This window comes from Motacilla alba, chromosome 15 (assembly GCF_015832195.1).
Source record: "Motacilla alba alba isolate MOTALB_02 chromosome 15, Motacilla_alba_V1.0_pri, whole genome shotgun sequence".
Lineage (NCBI taxonomy): Eukaryota > Metazoa > Chordata > Aves > Passeriformes > Motacillidae > Motacilla > Motacilla alba.
This window is the reverse complement of record NC_052030.1, coordinates 9,720,915-9,740,497: the sequence shown is the minus strand read 5'-3', so window position 1 is coordinate 9,740,497 and position 19,583 is coordinate 9,720,915. Positions and strand designations below refer to the sequence as shown.

At 54.9% G+C, this 19,583-nt stretch overlaps 1 protein-coding gene across 3 annotated transcripts; it reads left to right on the top strand.

Annotated features, from left to right (window-relative positions):
* The first annotated feature begins 23 nt into the window (after positions 1–23).
* MVK (mevalonate kinase) lies at positions 24–17,895 on the top strand. Of its 3 annotated transcripts, none has more exons than XM_038152809.1 (10): positions 24–147; positions 230–377; positions 1,120–1,267; positions 3,111–3,266; positions 5,070–5,173; positions 5,984–6,029; positions 6,849–6,939; positions 7,371–7,487; positions 9,951–10,104; positions 15,271–17,895. In XM_038152809.1, the coding sequence occupies exons 1-10, from the start codon at positions 70–72 to the stop codon at positions 15,516–15,518; spliced, it is 1,290 nt and encodes a 429-aa protein (XP_038008737.1). In that variant the 5' UTR covers positions 24–69; the 3' UTR covers positions 15,519–17,895. The 3 variants fall into 3 exon arrangements, with proteins under 3 accessions (XP_038008737.1, XP_038008738.1, XP_038008739.1); XM_038152810.1 differs by lacking the exon at positions 15,271–17,895 and adding an exon at positions 10,414–11,870; XM_038152811.1 differs by lacking the exon at positions 15,271–17,895 and adding an exon at positions 10,370–11,870.
* Positions 17,896–19,583: the final 1,688 nt, after the last annotated feature.

Here is a 19,583-nt window from a genome sequence, read left to right as displayed (position 1 = left end):
GGCGGGGCAGGGCGCGGCCCCGATTGGCGGGCGGGGCTGTCGGTCGGCGCGGGCCGTGAGGCGGCGGCGATGTGGGCGCGGGAGCTGGCGGTGTCGGCGCCGGGCAAGGTGATCCTGCATGGGGAGCACGCCGTGGTGCTGGGCAAGGTGAGGGCACGGCGGGGGAACCGCGGCCGCCCAGCTCGGTGAGGGCTGCCCGGCCCCGCTGACCCCCGTTCTCCGCCCGCAGGTGGCCCTGGCCGTGGCGCTGGACCTGCGGACGTTTCTCCGCCTGCGTCCCGGCGCTGAGGGCCGGCTGAGCGTCTCCCTGCCCGGCGTCGGCGTGCGGAGGAGCTGGGACACCCCCGGCCTCCGGGCCCTGCGGGGGCGGATCGCAGGCAAGGGCCGGGGGAAGGAGGAGCTGCCCCGGGGCAGTGAGGGGCTCTCGGTACCGCTCGGTGCCTGCCACACACCGGTGACCGTGCTGGGACCTCCCCTGGGGTGACTCTGCAGGGACCCCCGTGGGGTTGTTTGCCCCCCCCTGCAGTGTTTCGGGGCCTCGCTGTCGCTGACCCTGCTCACTGACCTGTCCCTGCCCCTCTCAGTAACTTATATTCCCCTTGTGACCCCGCTATGCTCAGGTGTCCGTGCCTGGCCCTGTCCCTCCCTGGTTTATGTTCCAGGGACTTGTTCTGGTGCTGTTGTGGCTCGGGCAGTGCTGTGACACAGGCAGGAGCCAGCCTGGGCCTGTTTTCCTGCCTGTCTGTCCCACACCAGCCCTCATGGGAATTTCTGCAGTACCTTGCACTGGCTGGAGCCCCAGGATACCCCAGTTTCAAAATCCACATCCTTTAATGAAGAGTTTGTGACTTGCCATGTTTTCCATAGTGATTATGGATGGATGCAATGGCAGGTGTAGGCAGGGAGACATTTGGAAATACGGAGTGTGGAAACCCTGGGATTTCAGAGTGCCTGGTGGAGATTTTGCTTTTATTTTATTACAGATCCTCAGGTAGAACCTGAAATCGGCCCCAGCTGTCTCTGCCTGCTGTAACAGAAGGTTTTGTTGTAAATACTGCTCTCGGTGTAACAATTCCCTGGTTTTTAAGTGTTTAAACTCTCCCCTGCTTGCTTCCATAGCTGATGCTGATGAGTCCAAGTCCCCCAGCGTAGAACAGCTGGATGCACTGAGGGAGTTTGCTGGAATTGCTGCTGGGGCCTCAGCTCCAGAAAGTCTTGCTACTCTTGCCTTCCTGTATATGTGCCTGGCTATTTCTGCTAAGTATGGGTAAGGCTCTGCTCCTGCCCCAAATTTTTGGCGGTGGGTGGGTGCTTCAGGCAGGTGAGCTGGGAGTCTCTGCTCTCACTTAGCTTTGAGGGCTGAAACCAGAGCAGTTCATGGCACAGTCACATCACACACACCCCTCCCCACAGCAGGCAGCTCCTCTCATCCTGGCTTAGGCTGGAAAAGCAGAAATAAACTGGGAATTTGTTGTCTGAACTAAGTCTGATCTCTTTATCTCTTTATGGGCTGAATCTGCCTAAAACTCTGAGACCTTGGGGCTGTTCCAGTTCCCAGCCTTGGCCAGCACTGTCAGTGATCTCTGTGTGACTGGATGGGTGACCAGGGCAGTGTCAGAAACCAAAGCAGAGCCCAGCTTCCATCTTCTCATCCAGGAAATCCAAGGATAAAGAACTGGGATGTGCCGCTGGGTTGTGGTTTCCTTGCAGTCCCAGGGTGGCACTGGGACTGTCACTCAGCAGCCCTGAAAAGCTTCTGGGCTTGATTTTGGGGTCAGTAACACAGCCCAGGTGTGTTCAGTGGAGCAGAGGGACGTGGATGTGTCCATGTTCCATCTTCCCCACCAGCCTCTTGCTCCGGTGGGATGTGGCTGTGCAATGACAGATTTGGGATGTTTACGCTTTATTCAGAAATATGTTTACAATCCTGTTTACAACAACCTCTGAAGGGGCTCTTTATGCTGCTGCTCAGGTATTTAGTTATTTATTATTGGGTATTTACCAAGTGCCCCTTCTAGCAGCTGTGCCAATCGTGGATCCAGCTCAGGAGGGCTTTATTCCAGCACGAGGGCTTGGCCAGGCTGATCCATTCAGGAATGAGCCCTCCTGAAGCCCCAGTGTGTCAGAGGCATGTGCTGATGTTGCCAGTTCTCACCCACCTTTCCCTGTGATCAGTCCTAACCGGCCTCCTTTGCCTTTTTGATGTTGTCTGGGGGTGGAATTCAGAGTGGTTGTGCCAGTCCCTGTGTCTAGAGGTGGAATTCAGGGTGCTTGTGTCAGTCCCTATGTGTGGGGGTAGAATTCAGGTCGCTTGTGGCAGTCCCTGGGTCTGGGGGTGGAATTCAGGGTGCTTGTGCCAGTCCCTGTGACTGGAGGTGGAATTCAGGCTGGTGGTGCCAGTCCTGTTGTCTGAGGGTGGAATTCAGGCTGGTTGTGCCAGTCCCTGTGTCTAGAGGTGGAATTCAGGGTGCTTGTGCCAGTCCCTGTGTCTGTTTTTGCAGGAATTCGGGGTGCTTGTGCCAGTCCCTGTGTCTGTTTTTGCAGGAATTCGGGGTGCTTGTGCCAGTCCCTGTGTCTGTTTTTGCAGGAATTCGGGGTGCTTGTGCCAGTCCCTGTGTCTGGGGGTGGAATTCAGGCTGGTTGTGCCAGTCCCTGTGTCTGTTTTTCCAGAAATTCAGGGTGCTTGTGCCAATCCCTGTGTCTAGAGGTGGAATTCAGGGTGCTTGTGCCAGTCCCTGTGTCTGGGGGTGGAATTCAGGCTGGTTGTGCCAGTCCCTGTGTCTAGAGGTGGAATTCAGGGTGCTTGTGCCAGTCCCTGTGTCTGGGGGTGGAATTCAGGCTGGTTGTGCCAGTCCCTGTGTCTAGAGGTGGAATTCAGGCTGGTTGTGCCAGTCCCTGTGTCTGGGGGTGGAATTCGGGGTGCTTGTGCCAGTCCCTGTGTCTGTTTTTGCAGGAATTCGGGGTGCTTGTGCCAGTCCCTGTGTCTGTTTTTGCAGGAATTCGGGGTGCTTGTGCCAGTCCCTGTGTCTGGGGGTGGAATTCAGGGCAGTCCCTGTGTCTGGGGGTGGAATTCGGGGTGCTTGTGCCAGTCCCTGTGTGTGTTTTTCCAGGGATGTTCCCAGTGTGGATATCGTGGTGTGGTCGGAGCTGCCCACGGGCGCAGGGCTGGGATCCAGCGCTGCCTATGCTGTGTGCCTGGCTGCTGCCCTGCTCATGGTGTGTGGAGCCATCTCCTGCCCGCTGCAGGAGGGAGAATCCACTGCCAGGTAAGGAATTCCAGCCTGGGATGCACAGCTCTGCTCCCTGTGCCCCACCTTTCCTTCTGCCTGCACGAATTCTGGCACTGCCACCTCTGCTGGTCTCTTTTGGCTGTCACCACAAGTGACACCCTGAGCCCATCTCCTGTCCATGCCCAGTGTTCCCAGCCCTGTCCCAGACTTTGTAAAACTCCCCGTTTCCCTTGTTTAGGGTCAGATAAACATACCTAAAAAGGAGAGGGGGGGGGAAGCTTTATTTTTTCAATCTAATAAAACACACTGAAACTTTTCAACCTCACTTTCCTCTGGCTCTGAGCATCTTCCAGGTTTTGCTTTGAGTCCTCAAGGATCCTTTCTGCGTTTCTTTTGCATTCCCCATGAATTCTTTTCTGCATGTGCTACATTTCCTCCTGATCTCCTGCCTGTCTTTCCCTTTTATCAGAGCCTGATTAAAGAGAGTTTCTTTCCTTCTGCCCTCGGAGTTCCCCTTTGGAGTGCTGTGCCCCCGTGAGAGGGAGCTCTGTTTGAAGCTGTTCAAAATCAAAGCTGGAGGGGCAGAACCTCTGTTGGGATCTTGAGTGGGGCTGAGAGTGAGACAGCAAGGAGGGTGGTTCTGTGTTCTGCTTCTGAACCAGAATTTGCAGCCTGACCCAGAAACAGGTTCTTGTTGGGAGCACTTTGTCCCCCGTGCTCGAGCAAATCTCCCAAATTGGGGAATAAGAGGGCAGCTCCAAGTGTTGCAGCAAGGATGTCTTCATTCCCTGCTCGCCCCTCGTGGCTTCAGCATGGATCCAGCATAATTCCTGCCTTCCAGCTGGCATGCAGAGAGCTGGGGGTGTCAGGCTTCAGAAGGGTTTTGCTTCCCGTGGCAAGAAAAGAACAGCAGGATAGAAAGGCTCCTGTGTCGGGAGGAATTGCAGCCTCTCAAAGAGGATTAAAAACAAGTGGTTTACTCCTGTTCCTGAGGCTGCTGGTGTGAGCTGTTTGCTGAGTGCTCCCAGATTGAATCCTGGCAGGTGGAATGCAAGGTGTGTGGACATGGATAAGGACATTCAGCCAAGGCCCAGGAAAGCAGAGTGGAGGGGAACAGTTTCTGGATAGCAGGTGGCTCTTGGAATTTCTGCCTTGCCTTGTAAGATGCTGTGAGGCTTTCCCAAAATGTGGATTTGTGCCTCTGCCCCAGCAGGGAATATCTGTTGAATGGACTTGTGGTGTGCAGGGAGAGTCAGAGGTGTGGTTTGGTGTTCAGACTGAGAGCAGAATTAGATGGGATACTGGGAATTCCTCCCTGTGAGGATGATGAGGCTCTGGCACAGGCTGCCTAGAGAAGCTCTGGCTGCCCCCGGATCCCTGGAAGTGCCCAACACCAGGCTGGATGGGGCTTGGAGCAGCCTGGGATAGTGGAAGGTGTCCCTGCCCAACCAGGGCCTCACCGCCCTCACAGGGAAGAATTTTTTCCTAGTATCCAATCTAAACCTGTCATTCTCTGTCAACTTAAAGCCATTCCCTTGTCCTGTCATTCCAGGCCCTTGTAAATAGTCTCTCTCCATCTTGTAGCCCCCTCAGGCGCTAGAATTAGGTGGCCCCAAAGCTTCTCCTCTCCAGGCTGAGCAATCCCAGCTCCCTCAGCCTTTCCAGTGTGTGTGGTAACACCCCCTGTTTGGTGAGGTGGGGATGAGTCTGGACTTGAATTCCACTGAATCTGATCTACGCCAGGCCAAAGCTGGGGTCTTTCCCCTGAACCTGATCCCTCCCTGTCCACTGGTTTGGAGTGGTTTGTGTTGGTGTTGGAGTTATTTCCTTGCCTTCCAGGTGGACAGAAGAAGAGCTGACACTGATTAACAGCTGGGCCTTCCGAGGGGAGCAGGTGATCCATGGCAATCCATCGGGTGTGGACAATGCTGTTGGCACCTGGGGTAGGTGTGTTTGCTGCTTCTCAGGCAGAAACTCCCAAATTGAGCTCTCTGTTCTGGCCTAAGCACAGGGAATCCTTCCCCTGTCTCTGCCCCATCTGTGAGCTGGGCCTGGAGCCAGCTGGAATGTTGGGAACAGGCTGCAGGAGCACCAGAGCTCTGTCCCCCCCAGGCAGGTGCCACAGGGCAGAGACCTTGCTGCAAATAACTGATATTTAAACATTCTGCAGTGAACAAAGAAACCTAATCCTGTCCAGGGATAATGCAGGGGAAAATGCAGTTGGACAGCTGTCATTTAGTTTCAATTAGCAGAGACTTCCCAGTGTTTTGAAAGTGTCCTTGGAGACTGTTAATAATCTTTCTAATGAGACCTAATCACAGTGCCTCTGTGAGGGTAGGAGCCAAGTGAGACATTCCTTCTGGACAATGAAATTCCGTGCTGCAGGATGGCTGCTGACACCAGTGCGCACCAGTTTAGTCCGTGGAGTCCCATGTGCTTGGCTCTGCTGGATTCTGTTTTCTCAGGAAAGGTTTCACGCTGGCCAAACTCTCTGCCTTTTCAAAAATTATTTGATGTGATCCTGGAGGAGAGGAGAGCAAAGGGAAGGGCCTTGGGTTGAGCATGTCCAGCCAGACCCTCTCATTAAGGCAGCGGGGTGAGGCAGGGCCATGCTGCTGGAGAACATGGTTCATTTAGCTGGTGTTTCTTGCAATTACTGTCACAGGCTCTGGGTGAGGTTCTGAAGATGAAAGACCTTCTGAGTTATCTCTCAGCTCGCTCTCCACTGAGACAATACATGTCTTTTACTTTAGGTGGAGCCCTGAGATACCAAGCAGGAAAAATCACACCGTTAAAGAGGTAATATTGGAGTTTAAAAATAACCCTCACACACGGTGGGTGGAACATGTCAGGCTCTGGGTGGGTGTTGGAGGGTATGAGGATGATGGGAGATGGCTGGAGAGTGTGGGAAGGGCTTTGCAACCCCATTTTGGGTGTGGGCAGCCTCAGTTGTTGGGGTGGATGGGGACAATAAAACGTTTGGTCATTATCTGACATCAGATGAACACAGCACAAAGGATCAATATTAATTTCATGGCATTATGGGCAGCAGGAATGGATCTGCTCCTGCCAGCAAATGACATTGTGGGGAGGGGGGGAACTTTGTGCTTACCTGGTGGTGGGAAAACCCATTGGCAGAGAGAAATCTGGGTCCTGTGTGTTCCCTTTGCCTCCTGCCAGAGAAGTATAATCTGACTCCATTAAAATCTTTCACAGTGCATGAAATTGCTCTATTAGCAGTTAATGGCCACTGCTGGCTACTCTTGTAGAGAGTATTTCAAAGGAAAAAATTTGCTTGAAAAACATGGACTTTAGTAAATACATTGCAGTCCTATTTATAGCTCTAGTACCGTTGTTCCTTGTATCCAGGAGGAGCAAGCCTGAACCCATCCAGCACTGAAACACCTGCTGAAGTTTTGTGAAATGAATGGGACTCCTTATCTTGGGTTCCTGCTCAAAGAGGCCTTTTTAGGCAGAAGAAGCTGTAGCCTTGGGGAGTGTGAAGGAAAGAGGCCAGGAGATGTTCCCTGCCCATGGCAGGGGGTTGGAATGAGATGAGCTTTAAGGTCCCTTCCAGTCCAAAGCGCTCTGGGATTCTCTGTCTCCTGTTGCTTCCAGGGTGCCCACACTGAGGATCTTGCTGACCAACACCAAAGTCCCTCGGAGCACCAAGATCCTGGTGGCTGGTGTAAAGGAGAAGATCCTGAAGGTGCAAGTGGTTGTGGGATGGAGATGTGGGGGATAACCTTTGGGAGATAATCCTTTTCCTTTACCTTCTCAAAGGTTAAGGTTCTCCTTAACCTTTGGGAGATAATCCTAATCTTTTGGGACATTTCTCCTGTAGCCACTGTATTCCTATCTCCCAGCTGCTTGGGAATGGGGTTTCAGCTCATCTCCTCCCTTCCTCCAGTTTAACAGGAGTTAAAATCACCAATTTGCAACTATGGAAAGAGCAGTTCCTTCCTCTGGCCTGTTTCCTTCTCTTCCTCCCTTTTCTGCAGCCAGGAGCAGGTTACCATCACCCTGCTCTGGGAATGAGTGAGGAATTGCCCAGCTCAAGGAGACTGGGACCAGTTTCCTCCCAGTGGTACTGGAAGAGCAGCAAGCAGGCACCTGACATCCCTCCTTCCCCCTTTCCAGTTCCCTGCCATAATGAACCCGGTGCTGGACTCCATCGATGCCATTTCTCAGGAGTGCCAAAGTGTTCTGGAAGCAATGCCTGCACATCCATCACCAGAGCATTACCCTGTGCTGGAGGTAAGGGGCTTGCTCGCCAGTATTTTTAGCCACTGTTACTGTTGAACATCAAAATGTCATTTAAAGAACATTAGGTCTGAAAAAAAAGTGATAGCAGGAAATGTTCAGTTTGAAGCGAAACCGTGGTCTGGGTGTGCTGTTTGAATGCCCTTCCTGGAGCCAGGAGACAGAAGCTGCTGCTGGTGCCTCTTCCCAGCTGCGTGCAGGGAGGGGGGGGGCTCTGGGGACCTGTGGCTCTGGAGGGTTTGTTTCTCTTGCGTTGAGTGCCACGGCTCTGGCAGTCACTGCCTGTGAAGCAACTGCTCTGTCACTGCCAGGGCTGGGGTGAGGAGAGCCCAGAGCCACCGGTTTGTGATGGACTGACTGGTTCCCAGCCAGCTCCTGGTGCTCCAGGCTCATCCTGGCTCCAGAGAGCCACAGACAGAGCTGTGCCCAGAGCTGACCTGACATTGATGCACGAGGTGCACACAAAGATCTGTTTGTCTTGGCTTTGCTCAAAGAGCAGAGGCTGGGGAGGGGGGAGGAACAGGCTTCCGAGTGGAAGAAGTGCTGAGAGTGCTGTAATGCTGCTCCACAGCACCGCGGGGGACGGATGAGTGGCCATGTCCCAGCTGAGGCAAACCTGGCCTGGCCCTGGGAGCCAGCCTGGACACTCAGGAACCGTTTGGTACCGGTCCTTGTTGGCATCTGGATGCTTCCCCTTGGCTCTCAAGAGGACCTCTGCTTGTCCTTGCTCTTGCCATGGGTTGTTCCCATGGGATTCATGGCAGAGTCCCACTCCCTTGGCACCAGGGGGACAGTGGGATTCTGGACCCCTCACGGTGGGCTGAGCTGCCATCAGCTGAGCGAGGTCTGTTCACAGCGCAGCTTCACACAACTCATCTTAATTCCACGTCCTCAGGCTGTCAGAAGTGTCAGGGGACAGGGAAGAGAGGGGATAATTTGAGTTGTGCTTTGAGTTCCTCACATGGAAAATGCCAAAGCATCCTTGTGTCCCACGCCCGGGAAGCAGCACTGCGGTGAGCAGGCTCCTGTCTTGAATCTTGTTGTTTTTTCTTGTGCTTGAAGAGCCCACAGCGGCCCAGCTGATTAGATGCAGCACACAGATATATAAATACATCTTTTGGGCTGTTTCTGAAACGTGCAGCTCTGGCCAGCGCTGTATTTGAACCACGGAACTAGTCTAGTGTGTCATAAGCTGTCATCGGATTCCTGGCAGATTTTGGATCAGGAGATGACAGGTGTCTTGGATCATCACAGGCAGTGCTGTGCCCTCGCTCAGGCATATAAAGAGGCCTCTGGATGGACGTGTGTCCTGCCCAGCCTGGAGTGGGTGGTGGCTGAGCTCTGCCTGCCACCCACTCCTTGCTCTTCCCGCAGTTCCTTACTGGGCAGAAATGCTCTGCAGGGGGCAGAGGGATTCTTTCTGCAGTGTCCCCTCCTGTGTGGGGCTGGCAGGATTCCTGGGTGGAGCTGAGGGAGGGAGATGTGGCTGAGCTGCAGGCAGGGAACAGCTCAGTGCTGCTTGCTGGGGGAGGGAGCACAGGGCTGGGAGGGCCCTGTGGTGCTCAGGGAGCTGCTGTCTGCTCCTGGCCCTGCTCCAGACTTGCTCCAAGCACAGGCCATGCCCTTCCCTCTGCTCCTTAATTCCTCACCTGTCCTGCTGGGAGGGGAGAAGCTGTAACTTCCACTTGTGTGTGGTGTTACCCGTCCCTCAGGCCATTTGGACCTTGCTGCTGGGGCAGCTTTCTCCAGGAGTAGCAGGTCTGGCTGGCTGGGAAGTGTGGCAGGGATGCTCCCACAGCTCTGCCAGGAGGGTGGGCTCACTCAGAGTGCTGCTCCCAGAGGGAAGGACCCTCTCGACCCCACTTGAGCTGGGTGCCAGATTCCCAGCGTGGTGCTGCCGAGAGGCTCCTTGGCTCCCAGCCTGTGAGGAGGCAGAAGTGCTGCACAGAGCAAACAAAGGGATGTCCCTCTGTGTCAGCTCTCCAGCGACGCCTCAGCCGTGTCAGAAGTCCCTGGGTTTGGCTTTGCTGGATGGATTGCAGAGCAGGGCAGGGTGACAGCCAGGAATGAGAGCTGCTGGCTTGGTGCCCTTCCCACGGCCGGCGAGGGGCCTTGCACAGCCTCCTGCTCAGCACTCAAGTGACAGGGCAGAGGAGAGGCAGTCAGGAGGCATTGGAGAACTCTGGAAAAAATTCCTGCTGGCAGCTTGCGGTGATCAGGATTTTCTTGGAAGATGCAGGAGCTGTTGTACCCCTGTCACTGTGCAAGTTGTGATGGGGGACAGGGACACATGAGCAGCTCAGAGCTCAGCCTGACCTTGCTCCTTGGTGCTGGTGGCCAAATTTCTGCAGAAATTGGGTGGTTGTGGAAGGATGACTGGGAAGGCAGGGCTGCCCCTGCTCTAAAGAGCCTCTGTCTCCTTGTGTGCTCATCTCCTCTCTTTGTGGTTGCTTTTAGGAATTCTTTGACATAAACCAACACCACTTAAATGTGCTCGGAGTGGGCCACCCCTCCCTGGACAGGCTGTGCCAGGTGACAGCATCCCACAGCCTGCACAGCAAACTGACAGGAGCTGGTGGAGGTGGCTGTGGCATCACTCTGCTGCCACCAGGTCAGTACAGCCCCTTGGGCATCTTCCTCTTCCTCACAGCTCTGGGGGGAGGGCAGGTCTGGGAACAGAGGAATCACTGCCAGCCCTGGTCTGGCTCTGGAGGGATGGGTGGGATGTGTCCCAGCACTGCCTGGCACTGTGGGTTGCAGTGTGTGATCCAGGGCCAATTCAGAGTGTTCATTCCTGTGTGTCAGCCCCTGAGGGCACTGGCCCTGTGCCAGGGGCTGTGTTTGGAGGAGCCATGGCCCTTTCCCTCTCCCTGCAGTGGCCGAGCTGACTCGCTGGCTGCTCTTGCCTTGCTCTTGGCAGACACCTCCCCGCTGGCCGTGGAAGCAGCCAAGCAAGACTTGTGTGCCTGTGGATTTGAATGCTGGGAGACCAAGATTGGGGCCCCCGGGGTGACCCTGCACTCCTGCTCCTCTCTGAGTGCCCAAGTGCTGCACGCGCTCGCCCAGAGCTGAGCTGCTGCCTCTGGCAGCCCTGAGCTCTTGGCACCTCATCCTCGGAGCTTTGCGTGCCCAGATGCCTGGAAACTTCTCTCCCCTCTCCTGTGTGGCTGAGGGCCTCCAGATGTGGGTATGGAGCCAGTTTGGGGCCTGGTGTCACCGGGATTTGGGGCTGCAGTGGGGACCTGGGAGCACCCAGCCAGCGGTGTTTGACCAAGGCTCTCAAAAATCCTGGTTTGAATTTCCTTCCTCAGCTGCTGTGCTGATCCCAAGGGGCAGGAGGAGAGGGGTTTGGCTGGATTCCAGGGTGGATAATGACACTTTTGCTGCTTCAGATGCATGTGGTGTCTCTTCCCTCATCCCTGCTGTCCTGTGGGAGCTGGCAAGGTGGATGTGCGTGGTGCTTTGACGTTTTTGGGTGAAGAGCATCTTTGGCAGTTCAGGGCTTGATGCTCAGGTCTCTGTTTCTTCTGAACTACATTTCCAGTAAAGAGGAAACCTTTAATACAGCTCTTCCCTGCTATTAATTAAGTGTTGGGTTATTAAAATGCAAGATAAAGCACAATTCTAGTGAAATTACCGATTTCCACTCTTTTCCATAATCTCTGCCTGGGCTGATAAGCAGAGTTCTGTAGTCAGTTATTCACATGTGCAAGGTCTGGCTCAAACAGCACCTGCAAGGAGGGCAGCTCCAGGCCAAGGGCAGGCTTAAAATTCCTCCTTGTAAAAGCTGTTCCCTCACACTTCAGTCTGCAACCAGCACATCCCTGACCCTGCCTGGTGTTGGGTTTACTTTGGTGTAATTAAGTAGGGGAAAGAAACCCAAACCACGTCCTCAAAAGCTCACCATAAGCTGCAGCTGACAAACTCTAAAGCCTAAATGCATTTAGACTTATTACACGAATGTAAATGCATTTTTTACTCCTGAAATTTTAATGAGCTGTGCCACAGAACGAAGGGGAAGTGGCTGAGGCCAGAATCTCTGGGAGTCGTGAGCTGACTCTGAGGGACTGTGGTCTCTGCTGTACCTGCCAAGGGGGTTTTGTCATCACTCCGTTTGTCTGGGGTGGGTTTTTTAAGTGGGTTTTTAAGTGTAGCTGTGTTCAAGAATTGCTTCACTCAAAGCTGAGTAATGAATTGGCAGAGGTGGGGAATTTGCCTTCCCCTTCCAGCCCAAGGATAAAAAAAAAAATCAGCTGTGAGAAGCTGAGATGTTCTAGCTCTAAACTTCCAGCATTATGGTGACCAGCTTTAGTTCCTTGATCCCATGTAAAACTGTCTCTGGTTTTAATAAATCCACGGGTTTTTTTTATGTGCAAAGTGTTCTTTGATAATTATTCTGGATACAAAAGGAAAAAAAGCACCTTACACTGCTTCAGGAAAGCAGGTCTCAGATGCTGCCTTTCTACATGTCTAATTACAATTCCAATTTGCATCTGAGAGCTGCTTTACACTAATCACAAGTCAGAAAGGCTGATAAATAATTTACCATTTTCTAATACAGTGTAATCAATGTGAGGATCTGGGAGCGTGTTGACTTTAACCACTTACATGTGTCGACTTTGTGATGTTGGCACAAAGAGATGCCAGATCCAGCACGGGGAGCTTCCCTTCAAAGCAGCATGTCTGGGGCTGAGCCTTGTTGGCTCTGAGGGCTGGGGACTAGAACTGAGAGGAAATTCACAGAATCCCAGGATCATTCAGGTTGGGAAAGCTTTCCAAGTCCAACCTGTGACCGCTCCCCAATTTCCCACCCAGCCCAGAGCACTGAGTGTCACATCCAGGTGTTCCTTGGACACCTCCAGGGATGGGGATTCCAAACCTCCCCAAAAGGGACCACTCTTTCCATGAGGAAATTCCTCCTGATGTCCAACCTGACTGCTCTTCCCTCTCTGCTCTGTGGCAGAGTGGAAGTGGTGACATTCCGGGGCAGGGAGGGTGGTGACCGTGTCGTGGCAGGAGGGTGACCCATACTGGGGTCTGTGGGGACACAGGCACTGCTGGGATCTGCCTTCCCTGTGCCACAGGGACCAGATCTGCCCAAGTCAGCAGCTGGAGCCAGTCCCAGTCTGGAGTGAGCACAGATTTCGCATCCATCTGTGAGCACGGGAGTGCCCATTCCGTCCTCTCCAAACTCCTCCTTCACCAGCTCCATCAAACGCTCCGCAGGGGCATTGCTACACCCAGCGGGACAACCCGAGGGCTGCCGGGGCTGTTCCTGACCCCACCTTCCACGCGGGAATCAGCCCTGCACTCACACCGAGTTCCAGCCTCCTGCTGCGACTCCTGAGCCCTGGGACGCACAAACCCATCCCTGCCCCTCCTCAGCCCGGGCCAGGAGCGGCTGCTGCCGTGGGTCTGATCCCCACGGGGACACGGAGTGGGGCAGAAGGAGGCACAGCCCCGTCTCTCGTGTGTTTTGCTGCTTTGGAAGCAGAACTGACGCCTGTGGAGCGTGTTCTCCCCACGGATCAGCCCCTCCTCTCGCAGGCACCCCGCGGGACGGATGTGCAGCAGGGCAGCGATTGCTGCTGAAGGATTAGCCTGGTAATTTGGCTAATTTTTCTTGAGCTTCATTTTTCACATTACGAGCTCTGCAGCAAGACTAACGAGCCTGGCTTTGCCTCTAATAGCCAGCACAGGAACGGGGAGGGGAGGCTGTGCTCCACCCCAAAGGAGGGATTGAGGAATTGCGGAGCGTGGGGGTCAGGTGAGAGCTGGGGGTCACCGGTGTTTAGTGCCAACGAAAAGGAAAACGCTTTGAATAAAAATACCTTTTAAAATCGTTCTTGTCCTTCACAGCCAGTGCCGGGGGCAGCGTCGCTGCTGGGGTGTCTCCCCTCATCCCTGGGGACTGTCCCGGTGCCCCGGAGGGCTCCTGCCCCCCCCAGCCCCCCGGCACATCCTCCCCTGAGCCGGACCCCGGCGCTCCCCGCCCGGCCTGGCAGGCACAGATGGTATTATTGTTTGTTTGCACTCGGTGTCAGCAGTGCCTTCTTTCTGCTCCGCTGAGTAGATGCTGAGGAGGCAGTGACATTATTGGAGATCACGGAGAGAGCAGGAACAGGGTCAGGGAGAGAGAGAGGGAGAGGGAGAGAGGAAATGTCAGCACGCAGTCAGGCGGGGCTGGGGCTCTGCTCACACCCTCGGGGCTCCCGCTGCTCCAGGGGTCCCTCCTGGGGACAGGAGGTGGCACTGGCACCCCCTGCACGGCCTGCAGGGCCACTGCCTTGTCCTCGGACACACTTGGAGGGTTTGGGAGGTCCCTGGGGCGAGTAGGGACCCCCCCTCCCCCCGAGCCATTTTAACGGCGATTTGTGCATCTGGCACCTCCCTTGTCCCCTCTGCTTCCCATCCACAGGGATTTTGGGGCTCCCCCATTCCCAGGGCTCGTGGGGAGCCCGTCCCCCCTGTTCCCCCCCACCCCTCTCCCCTCCCAGCACGCTGAAGGTTTTGAAAGTTAAGTATTACCGTCTGCTTTGTTGTTGCCTAACTACGACAGACAAATTGAGAACTAGTTGTCAAAATGTCAGTGCACAACAAATCAACATTCAAAATGAGTCTCAGCGCTATGTGGTGTATAATTAAAAAAAAATCCTTTTTAGAAATTTCAGCAAGCGTTGGCTCTGCTTTATATTTGTCTGTGTGATTAATAAAGGCAGCTAATTTTCAGACTTTAAAAACAGCTAGAAAATAGCTCCTAATTACATATTAGGTTCCAAGCGGCCCCCGCTGAGCGAGGCTGGTATTGGTGGGCCAGAGAATTTGGCAGGGGCTTAATTACATTCTGAGCATCATCTAATTTTAGTTAAATGTAATGTAATCAGCAGCAGATGTCTGAAATAAAATATGAATTATGAATATGATGAAATTTCATTCTTGAATAAAAAAGTAATTTGCTATTTAGTTCATTAAAGTCGCAGAGGTTTATTAGGGAGCAGGTACACGGTGTGGCTGGGTTCTATTAAAATGATATTTCAGAGGGAGAAGGAAATTGCATTAAAGGTGCTAAGATATTCTGCCAGGATGCTGTGCCGGGTGGGAATGAACGTTACAAAAATAACGGAGCCCTGGGCCGCTGCCAGCCCCTGGCTCCGGAGCCTCCGTTTACGCAAGGTGACGTCCCGCGTCCTGGGGGGACCCGGGATGGGCTCTGCGCCCCCTCTGGCTGTCCAGCTGGGCTCTCCTTGCTGGTGGGCTCTGTTATTTCACAGAATCCCAGGATCATTCAGCTTGGGAAACACCTCCAAGAGCATCGAGTCCAAGCTGTGCCCGATCCCCACTTTGTCACCAGCCCAGAGCACTCCAGAGCACTGAGTGCCACATCCAGGCCATCTTTGGACACTTCCCCAGGGATGGGGGCTCCAAACCTCCTTGGGCAGCCCCTGCCAAGGCCTAACCACCTTTTCCATGAGGAAATTCCTCCTGGTGTCCTCCTGACCCTCCCCTGGCACAGCTTGAGGCACACATTGAGCTGGGATCTGTGTGCCTTATTCCAGCTTGGCCAGGAAAACAAAGCCTCAATTCTCCCATCAGCTCCAGGACCGTGGTGGATCCTCCTGGGACACCATCTCCTGGACATTCTCCCTGCAACATCCTCTGCAGTTTCAGCTCTGAAGTTGAAATTGCTTTTCCCTATCCCTTAGTGGCCCGCGCTGACAGATAAGCATCTCCTGGCGAGGGGGAAGGATGGCGTGTTCATTATTTCCTTGTATTACAGATCCTGTCATTTTAATCCCTCCTGGATGCCGGGCACCAGCTTCGAGCCCTGCCCACTTCCAGGGTGCTCTCCAAGAAAACCCCGTGGCCGATTCCTCCTGCATGGCAGGAAACCCAGGGCACATCCAGGCAGCTCCGGCGCTGCTCCGGCACGGTCCCGGTGCTGGCGCCGTGGCACAGCCGGGCTGCTGCTCACCGGCGTGGGTTCACCGTCCTCCCTCTTCGATTCATCAAGGGCATGACAGCTAAAATTCATTTGAAGATGAAGAAAGTGCCGGCTAATCCTTTCTGGGAGACAGTGATAGACTGGCGGCTCGGGAAGAATTGCACAGCAGTAATGAAATTAGGCTAAAACTGCTGGCGGATAGCAGATAATTGCCCTTGTCTGTCACGAGGAATAACATCTCCCAAATCCAACACAATGATTGTTAAAGTTGCAGGAATTTATTTTATTTATTTTGTGGGCTCGGGATTGGCTTTCTGAAGGTCTTTCCCAGGAAAATAAAGGAGCGGGAGCTGCGCGCTCGCCTCCCGCCTTCCCCGGGTGCTTCCGCCACCGCGGCAGCTCGTTAGCCCTGACGAAGCAGCATCACCACGATGACAAGGACACCCCGCAGGGGCCACTCCGGGGAGCAGGAGCTGAACCAGCCGGCACAAGCTGCTTGGAAGAGCTGCTGGAGGAGCCACTCCATCCCCAGCTCCCGCTGACCTTCTGGCGCTTTCCAGGAGGAATCCATCACCAGCTCCGGGTGCTGCCTGGTGCTGGGGCACGTCTCGGTGCCACGGTGGCCACACAAGTCCCGGTGCCGTGTCCAGGCTGACCAGCAGCCGTTTGTTTTGTAATTGATGGGGCGGTGGCGGCCCAGCGCGGGTGAGTGACTGCGCCGGCCGGCGACGGCGATGTTTTATCCGCCGGGGCTGGCACGGGTAATTTACTGTGCTCGGCAATAACATATTTCACTTCCCGTCTCCCAGATGAAGATTACTTGTGTTTGAAAGTGCCTGAACACACACTCAATTCTGCTTAAACGCTCGCAGCCAGCCGAGCGCGGCTCGGCCCCGCGCCGGGGTGGCACAGGGACGGGGATGGGGACAAGGATGGGGACAGGCTGGAGCACGGCCCCTGCTCCCTCTGGAGCCACTGGGGAGAACCCCGCGCAGCGCCCGGCACGGCGGCTGGAAATATTCCATCCACCTTCCCTGACATTTCGTCTGGCCGGCCAAGGAGCTCCGTGGCATTTCCGAGAGGGGCTGGGGAAAGGTCAGGGGGTGGAAAAGGTTGGCAGGGTCGGTGCTCCTGCCTCATCCCGAGGCTGCTCCTGACCCCCCCGGACAACTGCAGCCCCAGGGCTGGATATCCCTTCCAGGGCTGTGATGTCCCTTCCAGGGCTGGGATGTCCCTTCCAGTGCTGGGATATCCCTTCCAGTGCTGGGATATCCATTCCAGTGCTGGGATATCCCTTCCAGGGCTGGGATATCCCTTCCAGTGTGGGAATGCCAGGTGCTGTTCTGGGATGCCCGAGCCACCTGAGCGATGAGTCAGCACCAGCAAGGAGGGTTCTCTGCGCACCTCCAGGAGCTCCCTGTGAGAGGCAGGTGTGAGGGTGGGCAGGAGCTGGGGCTGCAGGAGTGAGGGGCTCAGAGCTTTGGGGACGTGGCGGGACCGTGCTGCCAGGGCTGGATCCTGTCCAGCTCCTTCTCTTGCTCCCGGTGGGCTCTGGGCAGAGCCGAGCTGGGGGTGTGGAAGCCCAAGGCTGACCCTGCTGACCCCCTGTGGCCCCTGGGTGGGGTGCTGGCCCCAGTGCTGCCGCTCGTCCTGCCGGTGCTGGCGCGTCCCCAGCGTTCCCGCTGCCGTTAATGGATGCTGATGTGTCACCCAGCCCATTTGTCTTCATTTGGTGCCAGCCGGTGGCTGCGGGGACACGCCAGGGCTGGGCACAACGCCCTGGAGCCGCGGCCTGGCCCAGCAGCAGGATGGGGGATGGCACGGCCAGCACAACCAGGAGTGGATGTTGATCTCCATTCCCATTCCCAGTGAGAATCCCTGGTCGCTTTGCAGGCAGGGACAGCCAGCCTGAGACCCCAGCAGGGCTGGGGACACCTTCCTTGTTTGTGGCACGAGCTCTGTGTGCCACCGAGCCCGCTGAGCCGGTGTCCCAGGGCAGGTGGGCGTGGATTTGGGGGCACAGCAAGGCAGGGACCAGATGGGCTGGCCCAGAGGTCCCTCCAGCTCCCCATGGCCACCATCATCCTCCCTCATGGCACCGTCACCACCGTGTCCCACCAGATTCCGGGATGGAACCTCTCCGCTGGAGCTGGGTGATTTCTGATTAAGGATTACTGTACCATCGGCTTCGGTTTGATTGCAGATGTTTTTAATTATATCGTATAAGATCGTATTATGTAATTGCATTTATCTGATTGAAGCCTTAATTGTAGGATTTCATAATGGTTTGACTGGGTAAATACACCGTCGCGTCTGTTGTCCCCCACCGAAAATTAGGTGCTTCATGTCTTTATTGCATTATCCTGGAGAGGAGCTTAAATTGGGAAGGAAGGAATTAGGAGAGAGAGAAAGAAGGAAAGGCGAGTTTGTCATAGGATCACAGAACCCTGGAATGGTTTGGGTTGGAATGGACCTTATTCCAACCCCGTGCCATGGACATGGACACCTTCCACAAGAGCAGGCTCCTCTCCCATGGACAGGACAGCTTCTCTTTCTCTTCCCAATCCCTGGGATCATGGTCCCCTTCCCACCTGGGCTCTGGAAGCACCAGCAGCCACCGGAGCTCATCCCAAACACCACCTCCAGCCAGGCATCCCGGGGACAGCTGCTCTTCCAAAAGCAGGTGAGGGATGGCAAAAATTCCTATTTCCACTAATGACAATACACAGCGAAATAATTGGAAACCTCCCCACTTTAATTCCCTAAAAAAAAGCAAAAATGAGCTGTTGGCAAGGGGGATCTGAGCTGCACCTCCCACCCTCGGGGTGGGGGGGTCTCTGCACCTCCCCCTGGCAATTAAAGGGAGGTTTGGGGTTTTGTGGGAGCCTTTTCCCCGGCTGTAATCCGCAACATGTGGTTCGCACGGAGCCTCCTGCCTAATGGGTTTAGGATTACGGGAATATGCGCAAATCCAGCGGCTCGCTGTCACTCGCTCCGCGCACTAAGGTGATTTCATTAGGATTTAGGTTTAGAGAAAAGTGTCTCTCTCTCTCTCTCTCTGTCTCTCTCTCTCTCCCCCGCCCCTTCTCTCCCCTTAATATTATTTTTATTCAATTACATCAGCAATTCATGAAACTTCAAAGCCGTTTCATCAGCGCAACCCGAACGCTGCCGGATTGCGCTTGAAAGGGGGGAAGAGGAGGAAAACATAAGCTGCTGCTTTAATGGAATTACTGAAAGGGGCTTTTTAATTAAAAACAAAGGTTGGGCTGAGGTCTATCCATAATTCAGTGCCGCTGGATGTAATATCTGCCGGTGGTTTAATTTTAATAAATGTATGTATTATTAACAGTGGGATCTATATTTTCCGAGCCCAAGGAAGGCCCTGCTGTTCCCACAGGAATGGCTCTCGGTGCCACGGGGGGCACGAGGGGACACTTGGTGGCCACAGGGCAGACGATGGGGATGGGGATGCTCCTGGTGACCTCCCGGTGCCACAGGAGCTGTCACAGCCCTGAGTTAATTACCAACAGCACCTGCACGGGTTATTCAGGCAACTCCAACCCCTCTTTTTGATGATTTACTCTTAATTAGCCTTTATTAATGAGATGTGACCTCATCCAGCGAGCTGGTTCCTCACTGCCATCTGCCCGTCCCGCCCTGGGGTGGGACAGCGCTGTCCCCAAGGCCAAGAGCAGCCAGGCGGTGGCCTGGGGGACAATGACACGCCGTGATCCAGGTGCCACGAGGGATCCTCATCCCTGCGCTGCTCCAGCGGGATGGCACCCACCCCCCACCCCCTGCCAGCCGCCGCGTGCTAATAAAAACAAATTAACTTGTAGCAGCGTTAATTTTCCCGCATCCATCCATCCCGGCCTCATTACCAGGGCGATCCCAGGAGCCGGGGGTTTGGGCAGATTGTAATGAGGAGCATGCGGTAGTAAAAGTCCTTCTAATAGGATTTATTTACTGTAATTGTGATTCGAGGCACAGTGCCATCCCGGCCCCGCTGGCCGCGAGGAGGGGGCATGGAGCTGAGGCTGGAGCACGGATCCGGCTGGAGCAGCAGAGGAGCCGGGGCTCCCTGAGGGGTCTGGAGGGTCCTGCTGGACCTGGGGCGTGGAGCTGAGGCTGGAGCACGGATCCGG